This window comes from Benincasa hispida, chromosome 9, assembly GCF_027475165.1.
Source record: "Benincasa hispida cultivar pf3 chromosome 9, pf3_genome.v1.1, whole genome shotgun sequence".
Classification (NCBI taxonomy): Eukaryota; Viridiplantae; Streptophyta; class Magnoliopsida; order Cucurbitales; family Cucurbitaceae; genus Benincasa; species Benincasa hispida.
Window position 1 is genome coordinate 49,965,226 of NC_143486.1, and position 19,113 is coordinate 49,984,338.

General features: G+C 35.7%; 1 protein-coding gene and 1 long non-coding RNA gene across 2 annotated transcripts; one reads left to right on the forward strand and one right to left on the reverse strand.

Moving 5' to 3' along the window:
- The first annotated feature begins 1,009 nt into the window (after positions 1 to 1,009).
- On the forward strand, positions 1,010 to 2,917 carry LOC120084759 (uncharacterized). Its single transcript, XM_090317106.1, has 3 exons — positions 1,010 to 1,490; positions 1,572 to 2,214; positions 2,341 to 2,917. The coding sequence occupies exons 1-3, from the start codon at positions 1,010 to 1,012 to the stop codon at positions 2,915 to 2,917; spliced, it is 1,701 nt and encodes a 566-aa protein (XP_090173232.1).
- Positions 2,918 to 10,285: 7,368 nt separating this feature from the next.
- LOC150033879 (uncharacterized) lies at positions 10,286 to 12,061 on the reverse strand. Its single transcript, XR_016532342.1, has 2 exons — positions 11,458 to 12,061; positions 10,286 to 11,371 (listed from the first exon to the last, which is right to left on the reverse strand). It is a non-coding gene; the product is annotated as an uncharacterized LOC150033879 (long non-coding RNA).
- Between the last annotated feature and the right edge of the window lie 7,052 nt (positions 12,062 to 19,113).

Genomic DNA, 19,113 nt, shown 5'->3' on the forward strand with positions numbered 1-19,113 from the left:
GCCATACCAAATTACTTAATTTGCCCTTACACCGGCCTCACGAGGTAAATCTCGCTATTTTCTGATTACACGCTCTGGCTCTCACTCTTGCTCTCGCTTGAAATTCCCTGGTTGATGTGATTGCTCGTCATGTACTGTTGATTTGACAAAATGTCACGACGGAAACCTCAAATCAATAATATCTAAACACAATACAATGGTGATTTCTTTAAACTCTAAACTCCATTTCAAAGGTGATTACTTCTCTGGTTTTCGACAGTGTTTTGTTGAATGGAGATTTTTCGAACGGAGATTTCCAAGACGAGGCTTTCTCAGAAAGGAACAGAACAACTTTTCCAGAAAGGTGAAACATTATTTTGAGTTCGTTTAATTATTTTTTATGTGTTATTTCTGGAAGGGTAGCATTACGAAATTTTGTATTAGGCGAGAGTAAGAAAGAAGAAGAGTAAGAGAGAGAGCGAGATTTTAAGAGAGATCGTGAGTACACTTCAATTGCTTGTACAGCTTAATGAAAAATGTTCTCTTGCTTTGTAGGATGACAGGAAAGTGTCTATTTATTCGATTTGGAGGTGCTTGGGATGAGAATGAAAGTTCGTATATTGGGGGACAATTGAAAGGAATCGTTGTACCCCCTACAGTGAATTATGAAGAACTTAAATCTCGCATTTACAGGGTTACAAAAATCAGTTCTTCAGAGTTTGATCTTATCCTGAAAGTTAAATATAATCTTGAATTTGAATCCCCTTCACAATGCATAATGGATGATGATGATCTTGACTTCTTTCTTTTGCGAGAAGAGGTTAGTAGACTTCAGATAGCTGTAACGTTGAAGTCTAAACAGGACGAAAGGGTTGGAATGGGGTTTAGAGATGTGAGTCATGATGATACGGCTGTGGACAGATAATACGAGGAATCATATCAGTTTCGTCGGGAAGAGGATGATATTCCATTGTCTACCAACACTGATATTCCACTGTCTACCAACATTGTACCATCAACATTCGATTATATGGATTGTGGTCCTTCTGTGGATGTGGATGTGAATGACCAACCAACAGGACTGAATGAAATGGATCGTGATCATGGAGATGTGTGTCGTTCTATAGCAGCTTCAGTGATTCTACCATTTATGTCTTCAAGTCATAGGATAGAGTTGATTATGCCTGGCACCATTTCATCTGGGACAGAGGACGTTGAAGTTGGTCAACTATTTTTAAGCAAAAAGGAATTGAAAATGAGATTGTTTATTCTATCCATCAACAAAAATTTTGAATTTAAGGTAAGGAAATCAACCAAATCTCTGTTCACTGTCAAATACATTGGGGAGACATGTAAGTGGAGCCTTCGTGCAGTCAAAATGGAAGAGTCTGATATATTCAAGATCACAAAGTATTGCAGTTCGCACACATGTTCCATAGGAATTTTGAATCATGACCATAGACAAGCAACTGCTACGGTTATTGGTCAACTCATCAAAGATAAGTTCACGGGCATAGGACGTGTTGATAAACCTTGTCATATTGTTGAGGATATGAGGAGAGATTATGACGTGAACATAAGTTATGATAAAGCGTGGCGTGCAAGGGAAGCTGCGTATGATCTCACTAGAGGTACTCCAAAATACTCATACTCTATACTACATGCCTATGGAGAAGCGCTAAAAATAGAGAATCTAGGTACAGTCTTTGAGATCGAACTTGAAGATGAGGTGCATTTCAAGTATATGTTTATGGCATTAGGGCCTTGTATTAGAGGTTTTGCAAGCTGTCGGCCTTGTATTATTGTTGATGGGTTGCACTTGAAAGGAAAATACAACGGCATCATGTTGGTTGCGGTTTCTATGGACGGGAACAATCAGTTATACCCATTAGCATATGCAATAGTGGACAATGAAACCGATCGATCATGGAAATGGTTTATGTCAAACTTGAAATGCAGTATCGGAGAATCCGATAATCTGGTGTTTGTGTCTGATCGGATGGTATCTATCGGCAATGTTATTCGTGCATTTTTTCCCACAGCATTTTATGAATTGTACACATGGCATATAAAACAGAATCTGGTTACAAACTTTAAGGATATCATAGTTGTTGGGATATTTAGAGATGTAGCAAGGGCATTTTGCATGAGAGAGTTCCAGACAAAATGGGACGAACTCTGCAGTTTTAGAGACGGTGCTGTCACGAAATATTTAAAAGACATCGGTCTTCAAAGGTGGGCACGGGTTTACCAAATAGAACAAAGATATGATAACATGACATCCAACAGTGCAAAGTGTTTCAATTCCTTAACTAAAGAGTATCGACTGATGCCCATAGTATACTTGATTGAACATGTTAGAGGAATGCTCCAATCGTGGTTCTACGAATGGAGGAATTACTGGGCATCTCAAACGACATTGCACTCTGACTATTGTGAAACCCGATTGACAAGTGAAACTGATAAGGGCAGACGATATCAGGTGGAGCCTATTGATTGTTATCAGGTACACGTGCGAGATAATCGATTGGACAATATTGTCAATCTTCACACGAAGGAATGCATGTGTAAGGAATTCGACTCACTTGGAATCCCGTGTTCCCATGCAATTGTTGCTGCCAAGGAAAGAAATATACCCATCAACGGTCTTTGCAGTCGATTTTATACAGTGGACTCTCTAATGACTGCGTATGCGGAGCCTATAAATCCACTTGGCCATATATCTGAATGGAAAAGACCTTCTGGATACATAGAAAAGATTATCCTTCCTCCAAAGTTTGTGCCACAAGCTGGGCGATGGAGAGTGAGAAGAATACCATCCAGAGGAGAATTTCACAGACAAATGAAGTATGGTCGGTGTGGGAATTATGGACATAATCGCCAAAATTGTACTGAACCGCTTACAACCGTGCGACGTACCGAAAATGCCAGAGACTGAGACATAAACACCCCTCATCCAGTTTAGTTATAAATACCATTGAGCATTTTTTCATACGTCATACTTGTAACACTTCATACTTCATATTTGTAACATACTTCATACTTTTTCATACTTGTAACATACTTCATACTTGTAACATACTTGTAACATACTTCATTTTTTTTTATACTTCGTACTTGTAACCTTCATACTTCATATTTTCATCTTGTAAACAAAAAACAATAACAACTTCATATTTTCATCTTGTAAACAAAAAACAATAACAAGCTGGAGTATATAATAGCAATATTCATACTCTCTCCATCGTCATACTCTTTTAGTCTTCATACTTGTAACAAAAATGGATAACTTCATACTCTCTCAATATTCATACTGAAAACAAAAAACAATAACTTCATACACTATCAATCTTCATACTTGTAACAAAAGTGGATAACAAATACTCTCTCAATCTTCATACGTGTAACAAAAAACAATGACTTCATACTCTCTCAATCTTCATACTTGAAACAAAATGGATAACAAATACTATCTCAATCTTCATACGTGTAACAAAAAACAATGACTTCATACTCTCTCAATCCTCATACCTGTAACAAAATGGATAACAAATACTCACTCAATCTCGTTCTCTCTGAAAATCTCGCTCTCTCTGACAATCTCGCTCTCTCTTACAATCCCACTCTCTCTCAATCTTGCTCTCTCTCACAATCTCGCTCCCTCTAAACATCTCGCTCTCTCTTACAATCTCACTATTTCTCACAATCTCGCTCTTTCTCAACATCTCGCTCTCTCAATCTTTGAACTTTGAACCTTGAACCATATAATGTTCTAAGCTCAATTATGCATGTTCTGATAAAATTATGATGTTGAACTTTGAGATTTGAACTCACATAAAAAATAGATGTTCAATTCAATTATACAATGAAAAGAGCAGTAGCTCCATTATACATAAAAAATGCATGTTCTGATAAAATTCTGATACTGAACTTTGAACTTTCATAAAAAATATATGTTCAATTATACAATGAATGTTTTTATATACATAAAAAATAAATGAATGTTTTTACATACATAAAAAATAAATGAATGTTTTTACATACATAAACAATAAATGAATGTTTTTACAAAGAATAAAAAATACAATGTTCTATACATATAAAAAATATGGAGTGTTTGCTCATAGCTGACACACTAATTGCATCCTATATTCACTCATTTTCTCCTGAGTGATTACGGATGGATCAACACTAGTCACCAGGTGTTCCAGAAGTTTTATTGCGAAGATGCCACAATCAAACGACCCATGTTGTATGTCGACGTTCTTAGGTCGCGAGATTTTCCAACGGGCTGTGGATAGGTCCGACTTCGATCGATCGACGTCACACTAGTGAAGTAGGGATGGTACTGTGACCGTTAATGGCTCTAGCCAATTCACCAGCTTTGTCATTGGTGTGTATGACGGAAGTGAATCGAACACGAATATGTAGCCTCTGTTAATGTCCATGGCAAGAACCATCCAGTGGTCACTGATATTCATCGCCGTGTAAACGAAATCCACATCTGCCCATTTGACATCGAATTTACCAGTGACGTAGTCCTTATACGTGTCTTCATTTTCCCAAGCTAGGGCAGCCTCCAGAAGTGACTTATTCTTTATTCGTTTAAATACCCTGCCACGATCATTGAGGTGACTCTGTCAAATAAAATGAGAAGTTAAGTAAAGAAGTAAAGACTAGGAAACTTAACAAAATAAGAAGTTAAGAAACGAAATATCAAAATTTACCGTTACACCAATTGGCAAGATGGTGAACTTATGCATGCACATGTCGGGCCGGGTATAAAATTTATCATTCATAAAATAAAATAAAGTGTTTATGGTTTGCACGAAAAAATAATATGTCAGTAAAAATACACGATAGCCAACATGTAAAGACGTAAAGACTAGGACACTTACATCGCACTCGACCAACGAATTCGGGGTAATCAATTCCTTAAAGAATTGCTTGTCGAGTGGTTTGAAGGAGTTCTCTTGAACCTTGTTGTTTGTATTGTCGTCCGAGATCCAACCCATCATTTCTGTCATGATATTGCGTGGAATGTCATGTGCTACGTTATATGTGACGATCGATCTGGATGTTGACGTAGCTATACCTGGGAGAGGATGTTTAGCCACACTTTTATTTTTTACTTGGGCTGGGGGTGTATATTTATCAACTGGTTTTCTCTTCTGACTAATTCTTTGAGAATCCTAAATAAACAGATAACAAAACGTTACTCATCAGGAAATATAAAAATATAAACAAAGATTACTGATCAATAAATTACTCACCAGTAGAACTCTTTCTGTGGTTGTAACAATCCCAGAAGTGTCTGCCTTTGGGATGCCAGACATGTCAGCCTCTGTATATGGCATGGTGGGTAAGGCAGACATGTCGGGCTCTATTGTGGGACGTCGGCCTGTATAGGTTTGACATTAATCGGTGATGTCGTGGTAATGGTGGTATTGAGCTGTATAGGGGGGTTGGAAGTAGGTGAAAGGGTGGTATCGGGCTGTAGAGGGGGGATGGGGATGGGAGTGTCAGAGGCAGTCGCAGTCGTATTGGGCTCCTGAGATGGGATGGTGACCTGGTTGTCTCCTTATTCACCGTGGAACCCTTCAATTAGTAAAGTAAAATGGCGAGTTCACGAACACGTAAAAGCTAAACACATAAAGAAATAAAAGGATGTAAACCTTATGCATAGACTGCAATAATGAAAGGATGGCCGAAAAATTCCCTTTCATGTCAGTCATGTTTTCCTCCATACTGAAGACACAACTACTAAACTCGATATACGACCATCCAACTTCCATAGTGCGCTGTCAATGGACTGCAGGTACGAATAAGTAGACTCGTCTGCATTGGCTCTCTCTCTACGGCGGGCAACACACTCAGGACACTCTTCATCTATAGGACGCTCTGTACCGAAGTTCGCATGAAAGACATCAACTTGGTTCAACTCGTCCTCCTCGCGTACGTCCCCCATCATATCATCGAACTATCATTACTACATGTGTATGTCCCTCCTTCCACCCTTTCATATTCAGCATCCTCGTGCTCAGAATGCTCAGGATCATCCACTTCCTCCACCCTGATAACCTCATCATTAGCATCTTCATGATGGTCATCATCGTCACTTTCACTCTCGGGACTACCATCGTAATATGTGGGGCAAAACCACCTTGCTCCTTCGCTCTATAATGTTCCCAGCTATCGATGAAGCTAGGATCTCATACGTCCATACCTAAATAAAATTTAAAATATATTAAGAACAATAGTAATGTTAGATCAAACAACACGATTATTATATTAATCAAATTTACCTGGAACGCTTGTGGAAATCCATGTAAGGAGTACTTCACAATGTAGTTTTTTATTTGATTTGACCCTCGTCTTGTATAGACTGCTCTTATCATTCAAGACAGTCTTTAGGGCATCCAATGTCCTCTCCCAAATAATGGTACCCCAATCAAGACTATTGTAGTACTCCAAGCTTTGAATGTTCTTGAAACTTTGGAGGTCGACTGCATTTTTCTGCTTGTTTTTCCCCATCATTGTGACCTCAATATAGTAAACTAGGCTGATCTTCACAGCATCATCATCGTTTTCATATTCTAAGTCCTTGTATGTTTCTTCAAGTTCACGGAGGTGTAAAGTGTCCTCCGTCACTCGATTACCTAAATACTGGATGGCAAGTTCATATGAGGACTGCTGGTTCCGATCAACTCATGATAGGGATTGCCACAAACCAGTCATCACCAAAAAGTCATCCTTCGAAAAGGTGACAACCTTCCCACAGACAGAGAATGTCATTGAGTCTGATTTTGTCCTCTTCACTTCTCTGAGCAACATGTGATGGATAATTGGGTTGTTGAATACCATATCAATGTCAACAGATTGCCCAAAAACTATTCTCTTAAACATGGCCAACTGCGTTGGCATGAGCTTCTCTTTGACAATCTTGTTTGCATTGGCAATGTGGGCCAAGCTGATTACTTGACTAGGAAATTAGTCAGCTTCGGCTATTCTGAAATGTGTAGCCATCTTAAATCACTCCTGCATTTATTAAAAAATTCAATCAGTAAACTCCTTCAGGAAAAAAAAAATATATAAAACAACATTCTGTTTAAATCTCGCTAGGTTTGCTCTCGCTGGCATCGCTTTCGCTAGAATGGCTCTCGCTGGAATCGCTCTTGCTAGTGTCGCTTTCTCCGGTGTTGCTCTCCCTTATCTCCCTCACATTCTCTCTTTTTACTCATCTTCAACCAATCGAAAACTAGAAAAACAAACAAAAAAACCATAGGTTCACTTATCTCTCCAATGTCGCTCTCTCCGGCGTCGCTCTACCGATTTCACTTTCACTTATCTCGCTCACAAACTCTTTCTACTCATCTTCAACCACAGAACACATCCAAAGCCAAAAAAACAAACAAAAAAAACTATATTGAAAGAAAGATTTATCGATAAGATTCGACTACAAGCCGGAAGTAGAATCGTTTGCAAGCCGGAAATAGTTTTTTTTTTTTTTTTTTCCGTTTATGAGCGATACGAAGTCGTTAGCCTTGGAAAATTTGAATGAAGAAAAGTTTATTTTTGGTGGGTTTTCTCAGTAAAAAGGTAAGAAGATGAAGTAAGGGCAAATTAAGTAATTTGGTATGGCGATAATGTCAGTAGAGGGTCAATTGACATTATTTTTTAAAAAAGGGTCATTTGACATTTTGGGCCCAATTTTTGGGTCATCTGTACAAATTTCTCTGTGCAAATCGCCATTAAAGTGTCGCTAGGTCTAATCATAAAGAACGAAATGAGATTTTATTTATTTATTATTATTATTATTAATTTTTTACCTTTGGTCCTGGGCCCAATGAAGGAAAATTTTCAGAATTAACTTCCAAACCCTCTAGATTCAAGTTTTTAAAATTAAACCTATGAACAATATTTTTATCCACAAATTTCTTTTTTTGTTATCTACTTTTTACAAATAGTTTAAAAAATCAAGCTAAATTTTGAGAACTAAAAAAAAAAAAATTTAAAAAAGTTGTCTTAGTTTTTTGAATTTAGCTAAGAATTACCATCGTACTTAAGAAATATGCAAATGATTGTAAGAAATGTAGATGATATAGACTTAAATTTCAAAAACAAAAAAACTAAAACCAAATGGTTACCAAATGAGACCTAAATGATTTTAAATACTGTGATTTGAAATTCGAAAATTTTGTGTTTAGATGGTAACAGAAAAAGAAAGTCATGGATTTTATAATATAGGCTTTTAACTATGATGTTTAATTAAGTAATTTATTTTCAAATCCTATGAAACCCTCCAAAATCTAATCATTTTAGTTCGAATTTTTTTTTTTAAGTAAAACAAGATTTTAAATTCCTTCAAATTTTAAAATCATTTTGTTTCTTGCACAAACAATGGAATTCATTTGAAATCCATTACGAATTGAAATTTCTCCAAATTATGAGGTTTCAAATAAGCTATAAAGTTTGAAAAATTGTCAAAAATCACCTTTAACAATTCACTCTTTTGAAAATTCGTTAAAATACCTTTTCTCAATCATTGTCTACTGAAATCGACCACTGAAATTTACATAAAAAGATAATTAGTAAATCCATTTGAATAATACATTTTAAACCATTGTTTCTATTCGAATCTAATTTCTAAATCTATTACAAATACATTTTAAACATTATCGGTTAAGATTTATATAAAAAGTTAACCTTTTCATCTCTTATATAAACTATTGATTATTTTTAGCTTTCTCGGTGTAATCTCAGCTAGGATGAGGATCAAGATCCACATAATTTTTTTCAAATATTTGCAATCTTTTTCAAAATTTAAAAAATACACGGTTAAAGATTGCCAAATTTGGAGAAAACTTAAAAAGATAATTGGTAAATCATTTGGATAATCGGTAAATAAATTAGGAACTTGGTGGAAGCATAAATTTGGCGTAAGATTAGAAAATTTGAGGGTAGGAGTTGGTATAAGATTTAGAAAGATCGCATGATGTTTGAAAAAATTATGTGGATATCTAGATAAGAATTTCATCGAGAAGCCCAAAAGAACTTATAGTTAAATATAAGATGAAATTTTTTTATTTTTTATTCAAATTTTGGTGTTGATCTCGGTCGAGAAAGACCGAGATAAACTATTTCAGTGAGTTTAAAAAATTAGTGCCAGTTGCGAAAGGGAGAAACATTTGAGTGTTATTTATGACAAATCCTCTAAAGTTTCAATCTTTCAGGAATAACACCCTTTTTATTAAATTCATTGAACTAGTTTTTCTTGGGCAACCTTGGCCGAGATCGTGACTGAGGTTATAGCGAGATGTCATAACTTATATCTTAGATCATTATGAAAAGACAAAAATACCCCTGATGCAAAAACCCAAACGTTTCCTTCTTCAACAAACTTCTTTGATTTTTCCTGGATTTTTCTTCACATCTTCTTCATCAACTGTTGAAATTCTATGAAATTCTCTCCGTCTCCAAGTTTCATTGCATCGGTTCACTTGATTTCAACTTGCTATATTAGAGGTATTTCACGATTCCCTTAGTTGTTGGTTTAACTAAAGGTCGAATCTTTAAGTTTCTAATTTTGTTAGGGTTTAGAAGGTATATTGAAGACCTGTGACAACCTGCTGCGTTTGAATGGAGGTCACTAAAAATGCCATTTGTGACACGTCATCACCAAATAAGAAAAAAATGGAGGTTTTTTTTTTAATTAATAACAAAAAAGCAGAGACATTTGGTCTAAAATATAAGAGGTTATAACTAACTCAAACTCTTCAAAATTTATCCCACTTGTTCGATATATTTGGCGTAAGAATTTTTCATACGTTATTCTGATGTCTAATTCCTCATACATTATTCTGACATCTACAATCAAATCTTTCAACTAGGCCCGTACGTATTTTTTCTCATTCTCATTCCATTAATCGCCAAAACAAACAAATATGTGAGACATCTTAGAAAAAACAAATAGATCTTGCCCGGATTTAATTATCTATGTTGATCTTGTTAGCTTTTTAATCCTTAATCTCAAATTTATTAATTTTAATTAATTAATTAATACAATAATGTTTTGATGATAACAAACCTGTTCTTATTCACTAAAAATTTTAGTGTTTTGAAGTGTCAATTGTGTAGAGATCGGAATAACGATTCCAATGCAATATGAATCACTCTAAAGGCCCAAAATGAAATTTGGTTATAACCTACTGTAACGACCCTAATTTCTAATATGTTTCTAGGACACTACTCTCTACATGCATATGCTTGGCAATACATTTCTCAAACGATATTTAGGTAAAAGAGATGAAGAAAAAAAATATTTTGCTAAATAAAGCTCAAGAAATAAGGAAGAGAACTTCGAAAAGAAAAAGAAAGAAATAACAAAACAAAACGATTTACTGTTCGGGGTATCCCTGACCTAACTTTAAAATAAATAGCAATTGAATAAATAAATAAATGAAATTAAGGAGTAATCATAGGTTTTTAAAACGCCTAGCTCCTATACCAGACACTAGCAAAATGAAACCTAAGCGCGGAAGCAAAAACTCGTTCAAATGGCCAGGTCACGGATCTCTCTTGTCATGCGCCAATCTATCTCTACCTTTACCTGAAAAACATGAAAGGAAAAGGATGAGTATATATAAGTATACTCAGTAAGCGACACACTACTAAGTCCATTCAATGCTTTGTTAGCCTTCCCATTAGGACACAAGTGCACTATGACATCATAGGCATAGGCATAAGCATAAGGGGCGAACCCGAAAGTACGCTTTCATAAGGTGTGACCCCGGAGAGCCCAATCATAAACATAAGTGGTGATTCCAAGGAACACCGTACGTAAGCATAAGGTGTGGGCTCAAAGACTCACAACATGAGATGTGCATAGCCTAATGGAAGTGCTAACAGTCACTGCAATCTCATACAAACATGAGCTTACTAGTAAGGTCATAAATCATGCTAAGATCACATAACGGTTCACAATTTACCCATCCATCAAACACCACTAGAACAGATAATAGCAACATCCCATGACACAAGCATAAGCTTCCAAGATTTTCAACTAACCAACAGGCGTATCAAGATATCTCATACAAACATAGAAGCCAGTAGTAACACATGCTTGGGTATGAGGGTGAACTGGTAGTAAATCACTTACCCAAGCATGTGACACAGGCGTAAGCTTCCAAAATTTTCAACTAATCAACAGGCGTATCAAGATATCTCATACAAATATAGGAGCCATTAGTAACACATTCTTGGGTATGAGGGCGAACCGGTAGTAAATCACTTACCTAAGTTTGACACAACGAGGAATTTCAATGCAAGCATGAAAGCAACAAAAACCCACACACTCGAAAGAACTCCTAACACTTCAAATGAGTAGTCCAACCTGGCCACACAACAATAACAATGGTTTGAAACAAATCACAGCAGCATTACCCATCTTACAAATGCATTGAAATTGCATCCACTAACCTAAGGGTACCGAACTGCCCCAAAACGAACCTTCACTCCGCTTGGAAACTTCCTTCACCACCACAAGTTCTTGAATTCAACCACAAAATTCCATGGGTAAATTAGCTTTGGCCCAAGAATAACCAATGACAATGAGCCTACCAAAAGAACCCGAAACTTACCCCAAATACCAGAATCCGATGATTGGCAAAGATGAGGAGGAGCGATGCCGACGAGGAAACAAAGGCTCCCAATCGACAATAGAGGGTGGTGACCGAAATCCGGTGGCGCGATGACTGGACCTGGTCAGATGGCTTGGCTGAGACGTCCGCATAGATTGGAACACGACTCGAACGACCGGCGATGCAGCGTGACTTCACCTTTGGTGTGGCCCTGACACGGATGACTTCACGAGTGGCATCGGTGTGGATTGGGGGCTGTAAAGTCTCGCGGTTGGGGCTGAAGAAGAGAACGTGTGGCTGATCCCTCGCATGGCTGAGAGAAGGAAAGGCTGGGGGTGTCTGCTTCACGAAGGGGAAAGGTTAGGGAAGAGAATTTCCTTTCTCTTCTTTACTTCACGCATTCCGAGGTCCCTTTTTAAATAACCAAACCCCTAAACCTTAATTCTTTTGTATAACAAAAAAATATTTCAACCCCCAATTTCCTTCTTCCCAAAATAAAACTCAAACCATTAAACCCTATTTAATAAATCTTCTCCAAACAACATCCAATTAAAACTAAACCCAACAAATTATTTAATTTCCTAAGCTTTGGCTTTGAATTAATAGAAAACGAATAATTTCATCAATTAATTTAAATTTACCTAGATCTCGGGATGTTACTGTTGGGGTTTGTGCTTTAAAGTCTCGTGTCCTGTAGTTTGTAAACAATTTTATAAGAACGTTTGTGATGTATAATATATATAATATTTACTTCACATCTTGACTTTGCACATTTAGATTTTTTATTTTTAATTTTACTACAAACCAATAAACTTAATATCCTTGGTTGTCTTTATGTAATTTAAGCTTGTATGTAGTGATATACAAGTGAATCATGTCTTAAGTGACAACCAAAATGGTCTATAGTATATGGATATAGGAGGAAAACCTTATCCTGGTAACATTATGGATGCGGCCTGCTTTGTGGAATAGTTACAAATGTTGTGACTTATCACAGATGGTCGATCCTGATCATTCGTGTAGGGGACATGCAAGCGGGGGCGTCCTATACAAAGAGTTTGTATAAGACCTTACCTCGAAGTGTTAACGTCTCGTCATATAACTCCGTTCATGACTGAGACTTCATTTCACTAGGATGACCATAGGTAACATGACCTAAATCCTGAGTGAGTTGGGAACTCCTGCCATTGAGAGCGGTCCTTTGATTTGCATGGGTGCGGTGGCCAGAGCACCAACTCAAACCTACCACTTTGGAGATTCATTTGATTTGGGAGCTGGGAACTCAGCTTCACAAGATGGAGTTCACTCATTCCCCAAAGCAAAGGTAAGTAGATAGATTGCTCTCTTAGGGGCTGATCCTAGGGCTTGAACGATATGGCGTCACACACCTTCTCATGGCCCGAGAGATGTTCACACATAGTAGGATTATGTTGTATTGTTCATTAGAGGGATCAGTGGTACATAAGAAGTAAGATGTAACTATAGGGGCAAAATATTAAGTTGGCTAGCTGTACTTACAAGCATCGGTGGAGGGTCATCGTACTGATGATTGGTTATATCCAATGAACATAGAAATATATCTATAATAAGAAGAGTTCAACTTTCGGTCTTTAGTGGAATGCCTGACAGTTAATGGATGGTGGATATCGTGGCTAAAAAGTTTAGTCAGCTATTCATGTACCATTTGAGCTTCGAGCCATAGGTCTATAAGGTCCCCTTGGTAGCTTGGATACAAGTTGAGAGTCAATTTTTGGGTTAGTTTGAAATGTTCAAATTGATAAGAGGGAGTTCGATTATATATGATATAATTGAACTAGTTAATTATATATGATATAATTAACTTTATGTATGAGATACATTAATTTGGAGAAAATTGGATATAAATATGATTTATATCTAGTGGAGCAAAAAATACTATGATTAATATATGATATTAATTCATAGGTTATGAATATGATGTGATGATATTCATTGTCTATTAATTGGACGGTTAAAGGGGTAATAGGATGGCGTCTCTTCTGTTTTCATAACGGATGAGTAAGTTAAAAGATCACTTTGAGACGCTTAAATAGCTCACGGTGTATTAAGCATTGTATGCGTGGACATTGTGTTGAAGAGTGTTATTGCTTAACAAAACCTGTGCCTATACGATAGTGCTTGAACGATCGCTTACCTATACGATAGTGCTGAGCGATCACTTAATGATTACACCCGCCCGCACTAGTTACTAAACGATCGTTTACCTTTTCCTAAGCAATTGTTTAGTGCCCGATATTTACTAAACGATCATATATACGATCGCTTAGTTTTTCCTACCGATCGTTTAGACGATCGCTTACCTTTTCGTACACGATCGTTTACTTCACCTAAACGATCAAGCATTTTGTCTATACGATAGACGAATCTATCTCCCACTTGCTTGATCGTTGTATATGATCTCCCTTCCTTATCCCCTCTACCAAATCCGAACAAAGCCCACCCTTTGGATTCTCACTCCAAAAATATTGAGGGCTCTAAGTGGTGGTGTCGTCTCCGTTTCCTTCTGTTCGTGTGGAGACTATTCGAGGTAGACGATTGGGTTTGCTGAGTGATTGCTTACCGTCTCAACAAAAGCGAGATTTGTTGTGAAGAATAAGTCTTCAATTAGTATGATCTCTCGATTTCTTATTTTTTGTTCCTTTGAGCATGTCAATAATTTAGCATTATGAATGCATATTAGTATGTTTGAATGTATATGTGAAAATTCTGTCACAATGAATTGGAAAAATCCGCTTCCGCTCGTAGGTACTCTTGAATAAGAGTTTCTTCAGTTATAACCTGCTTCTTTCTTTTTTTAAACTCGTCTTTTTCTCCAAATTTTAAAAATAATTTTCATATTTTTTAAAATTCTCCATATTTCATTAAGCCTCCATTGTTGCTCTCTTCAAGCTTCAATTTTCTTCTTTTCATCTAATTCTTGAGAGAGATTTATTGTATAGTGAGGATTAATTTGTTGAGCGCTCAAATTTTTAAATCAACTATTTAAGAGAAATTTTTCTTATATTGTTTTTCATTTCTAAACATTTTGTAAGGGCTTCTCTTGATCTCGAAAAAGAGTAATTGTAATGGTTTGATCCTAATCCGTGGAAAGGATGAGGTTTGTTCTTGCACTCGGAAAAAGAGCGGTATAATGATTGTCTTTAATTCATGGAAAGAATCGGTGAAAGTTTTATCCAAATACCTAAGAAGAAGTCTTGTAGACTGGAGTAGGGATTATCTACCCCCTTCCTATTTAAATTTTGCAATTAATTTGTTATTATATTTTATTACATAAAATTAATTGTAATGTTAATTCTTGAAATTAATTACTTGTTTATTTTTATTGGTTATTCTTAAAATTTTCAATCCATTACCAATATTGTTATTGGTATCAAATAGGATGCTTTTAAGTATTATTATTAATTTCTTAATTACTTTAGATTGAATTTATTTGCATGAAGTTCTTGTTTAAATTACTTATTAGCAAAAAGTTTATTGATTTGCTTAATTGGCCCATATTAGGAAAAAGTTTTTTCGTTAGTTGAAATAAATCCTATTCACGTCCTCTAGGGTTGCCATACCGATTCTACAAAAGTTTGTTCTTGTTTGTAATAAAAAATATTTTCATAAATAAGTTGGGATAGATACTCACTGTTTGAGTTTTTCACTCCAACAATTGGTATCAGAGCTAGTAGCTCTTCTACCTAAATCATTTTCCAAATATTATTTTGATATAGAAAAGTATCTATGTTGGAGAACTCTACAATCAAACCATGAATAAAAAAAGATAGGAATTCTAAAACCAAACTATTAAACACCAAAATATTCAATCAGAAATTAAGGGTTTGGAAAAGCTTGTGATTTTTAGGTTGAGGTGCTTTGGTGCTGTCCTTGGAGAAGACGTGCCTCCACTTGTACTAAGTAATTCGACACTCCACTCCTAGGATACAACACCCTTTAAGAATGCTTGCACACAACTAAGCAATCTTACCAACTTCTTTGTATTTGTAGCTCACAAAATGTCATACCCCCTCCTAGGTTATCCTCTTAACTTGAGAAGGAATGTGAAGACAACAGTTCATAACACTCTTATGACAACTACTATCCAACCTATGCTACTGTATCCTTAGTACATGTTAACCTAATAGTAATTAAGAATCTTATAGTAATTACATACATCATCTCATCTTTCACCTAACTATAGAGGTGCTATCATATAGAAAATTCACATCCATTATATTACAGTCATCCAGTAAGAAACATTTACACGTAAAATCTTTGACTCCAAAACTCTACCCAGAAATCCCAAGACGTGAACAGGCAAATTTAGGGTTTAAAACATGACAAGTGGACCACTTAAACTTCAAGTTACTGGGGAATTCTGATAGTGATTGACTGGTAGATTTACTTGCCTTTGGTACGTTGATCGCTACCTGGAAAGAGAAAACATTTTAAACAATTGTTGGAATATAGGAACAAGCAACAGAAGAAAACAGGATCATTAAACATTATAATTCCTTAATTTTGATATCAAAATATGCATATTCATAGGGTATTAAGATGGTTTCAACGCATACCTTTGAAGATCCTTTTTAAACACGAATTTGAGCTGCATCCTTCTCCAATTAAAGTCGAGGACCACCAAGAGATCTTCTCTACTATTCTCAACCTTGAAATTGAGTGGTAGAACTCACAATTGAGTTGAATTTGTGAAGGTTTTGATGTGGGTTTGAAGAGAGGAAAAAACAGTTTCTGCAAAAAATCGTTTTCAGTAGTCTCTCCTCTCTTTCAATCTCAAAATTGAAGAGTTTTATCCTTCTTCTTCATGCAGCCACTATGGAGATTGATGATGGCACTTCAAATGGACAAGATGAAGTGGGTAAGGTGTGTGAATTAGAAAGAACACCTCCTGCTTAGAGAAGATTGGATGTTTCCACTAAGAACTCAATTTCCAATTTTAATTAATTCAAAATTAACTAAAATATTATTTAATTAATTCAAAATTATTTAAATTCAAACTTTCAAAAACCAATTTCTCAAATTGAATTAAAATTGAAAATTAATTTGATTTTAATTAATTAAACAAAATTAATTAACTAAATAATAATTTAATATCAAATATTAAATTAATCACACACCTAATTTTAAACATGAATCATATTCATGTAAGTAAATCAATATTTAAATATTATAAACTAACAAATTTTGTTTAATTTCGATAAATTAAACGTTAATCGATTATTTCAACTATAATTATACAAACCCTAATTTGAATTTGAACTATTCAAATTCAAATTCTAAATTCAATTTGAACATTGAAAATTGAAATTCAATTTGATCACTTCAAATTGATATCATTCCAAATTCATTCAATTTACTAATTCAAGGTGTTCATGTTTTATGAGCTAGTAGAGGGACCTTATGGACCTACAGATCATGAGCTTCAATGATTTGGGATTAATTGGTTAAAACTCTTTAGACCGATATTTGTTAACTATCGAGTCACACCACTATAGCTCAATAGTTGCACTCTTCTCACTATAGATATATATTTGTGTCCACTTGATTTAACCATAATCAGTAAGTCGACCCTTCAGTGATTGTTCATAATAATGGCTGGGTCAAATGTTGTTTACCCCCGAAATTACGTCTTGCTCATTAAGTTCCACTAATCCTCTAATGAACAATTGGTTTGTGATCCAATCACTAAACCAGATCCCTCTCGAGCCAATGAGAGGGTGGAGCCCCTTGTTCAAGACCTGGATTCAGCACTTAAGAGACAACCTTCCTCCTATCCCTAAATCAGGTAGGCGTGAATTCCATCTTGCACCCTATGTCCCCAACTATCTACTGCTGAGGTTAATGCCCTACATCTCGTAGGGTCCTGTAGTTTGTAAACACGTGTATGAACAAAAATTTGTGATGTAATAATATGAGATATTTTCTTCATTGTTGTTTATGAAATATGGGATATTTTAGTTGCATTAACTACAAATCAATAAACTAAGATCCCTGGCTATCGTTATAACTTAAGCATATATTGGAGACATACAAGTGGATCATGCCTTAAGTGATAACCTAAATGGTCTGTAGTATATGGATAAAGGAGGGAAACCTTATCCTGGTGACACTACGGATACGACCCGCTTTTTAGATGTTGCAAGTGTTGTAAAGTTCTACAGATGGTCTGATCCTGATCATTCATGTAGAGACATGCGAGCGGGGGTATATTATACAAAGGAGTTTGTATAAGACCGGACCACGAAATGTTCAGTCTCGTTATATAACATCGTTCATGATAGAGACTTTCATTTCACTAGGATGACCATAGGTAACATGACCTTAATCATGAGTGCGTTGGGAACTCTTGCTTATGAGAGTGATGCTTTGATTTGCATAGGTGCGAGTTGCCAGATTGTCGACTCAAATCTTCCACTTTGGGAATTCGTCTGATTTGGGAGATGAGAACTCAACTATACAAGACGAAATTCACTCATTCCTCGAAGCAGGGGTAAGTAAATAGATTGCTCTCTTAAGGGCTGATTCCGGGCTTGAACAATATGGCGCCACACACTTTCTCATGGCCCGAGAAGTGTTCACTCATAGTAGAACTATGATGTATTGTTCATTAGAGGAATTAGTGGTACATAAGGAGTTAAATGTAACTATAGGGGTAAGATGGTAAATTGGCCCAACTGTACTAATGAGCAATTTGTGAAGGGTTATCATTCTGTTGATTGGTTATATCCAATGGACATATAAATATAGTTAAAGTGAGAAGAGTGCAGTTGTCGGTCTTTAGTGGAGTGACCGGCAGTTAACGGATGGTGGATATCGTGATTAAAGAGTTTAGTTAGTTATTCATGTATCATTAGAGCTTCAAGCTACAAGTCCATAAGGTCCCTTTGGTAGCTCAATGGATTCAAGTTGAGAATCAGTTTTTGGGTTAGTTTGAAGTGTTCAAATTAAGAAGAGGAAATTTGATTATATATGATATAATTAAATTGGTTCAATTATATGTGATATAATTGATTTCATGTATTAGATACATTAATTGGAGGAACTAATATAAATATGATTTATATTAAATAAAGGAGAAAATAACTATTGTTTAAATATTACATATGATGTGATATTAAAACTATAGGTTATAAATATAATATGATAAATTAATTATTATATTTATTTATAATAAAAACAATTATGAGATCATTGTTAGTTGATTATTTTCTTTTCTCCATTAATTGTGCAAGTGGGAGGTTATTTTTAGTTTTAATAACTGAAGAATAAAATGAAAAGAGTTATCATTTTTTGAATAATCATATTATAGCATACCAATAAATCGGGTGAAAAGAGAGAGTTATACGATAGCCCTTTTGAGAGAGTGAACGACGAGCAAGTTAGCTACACGGCTGCCTCGTTTACTAAACGATCGAGTACCTTTTTTCTATTGTTGGGACTGGTGTCCTAATTCTCC

Excerpts from the sequence above, each read along its gene's own strand:
- LOC120084759 (XM_090317106.1), top strand. The coding sequence starts at position 1,010 with ATGGATTGTGGTCCTTCTGTGGATGTGGATGTGAATGACCAACCAACA. Across the intron at positions 1,491-1,571 it reads CATCAAAGATAAGTTCACGG|CGTGGCGTGCAAGGGAAGCT; the intron begins GCATAGGACGTG and ends GTTATGATAAAG. Across the intron at positions 2,215-2,340 it reads AAAGACATCGGTCTTCAAAG|AGGAATGCTCCAATCGTGGT; the intron begins GTGGGCACGGGT and ends TGAACATGTTAG.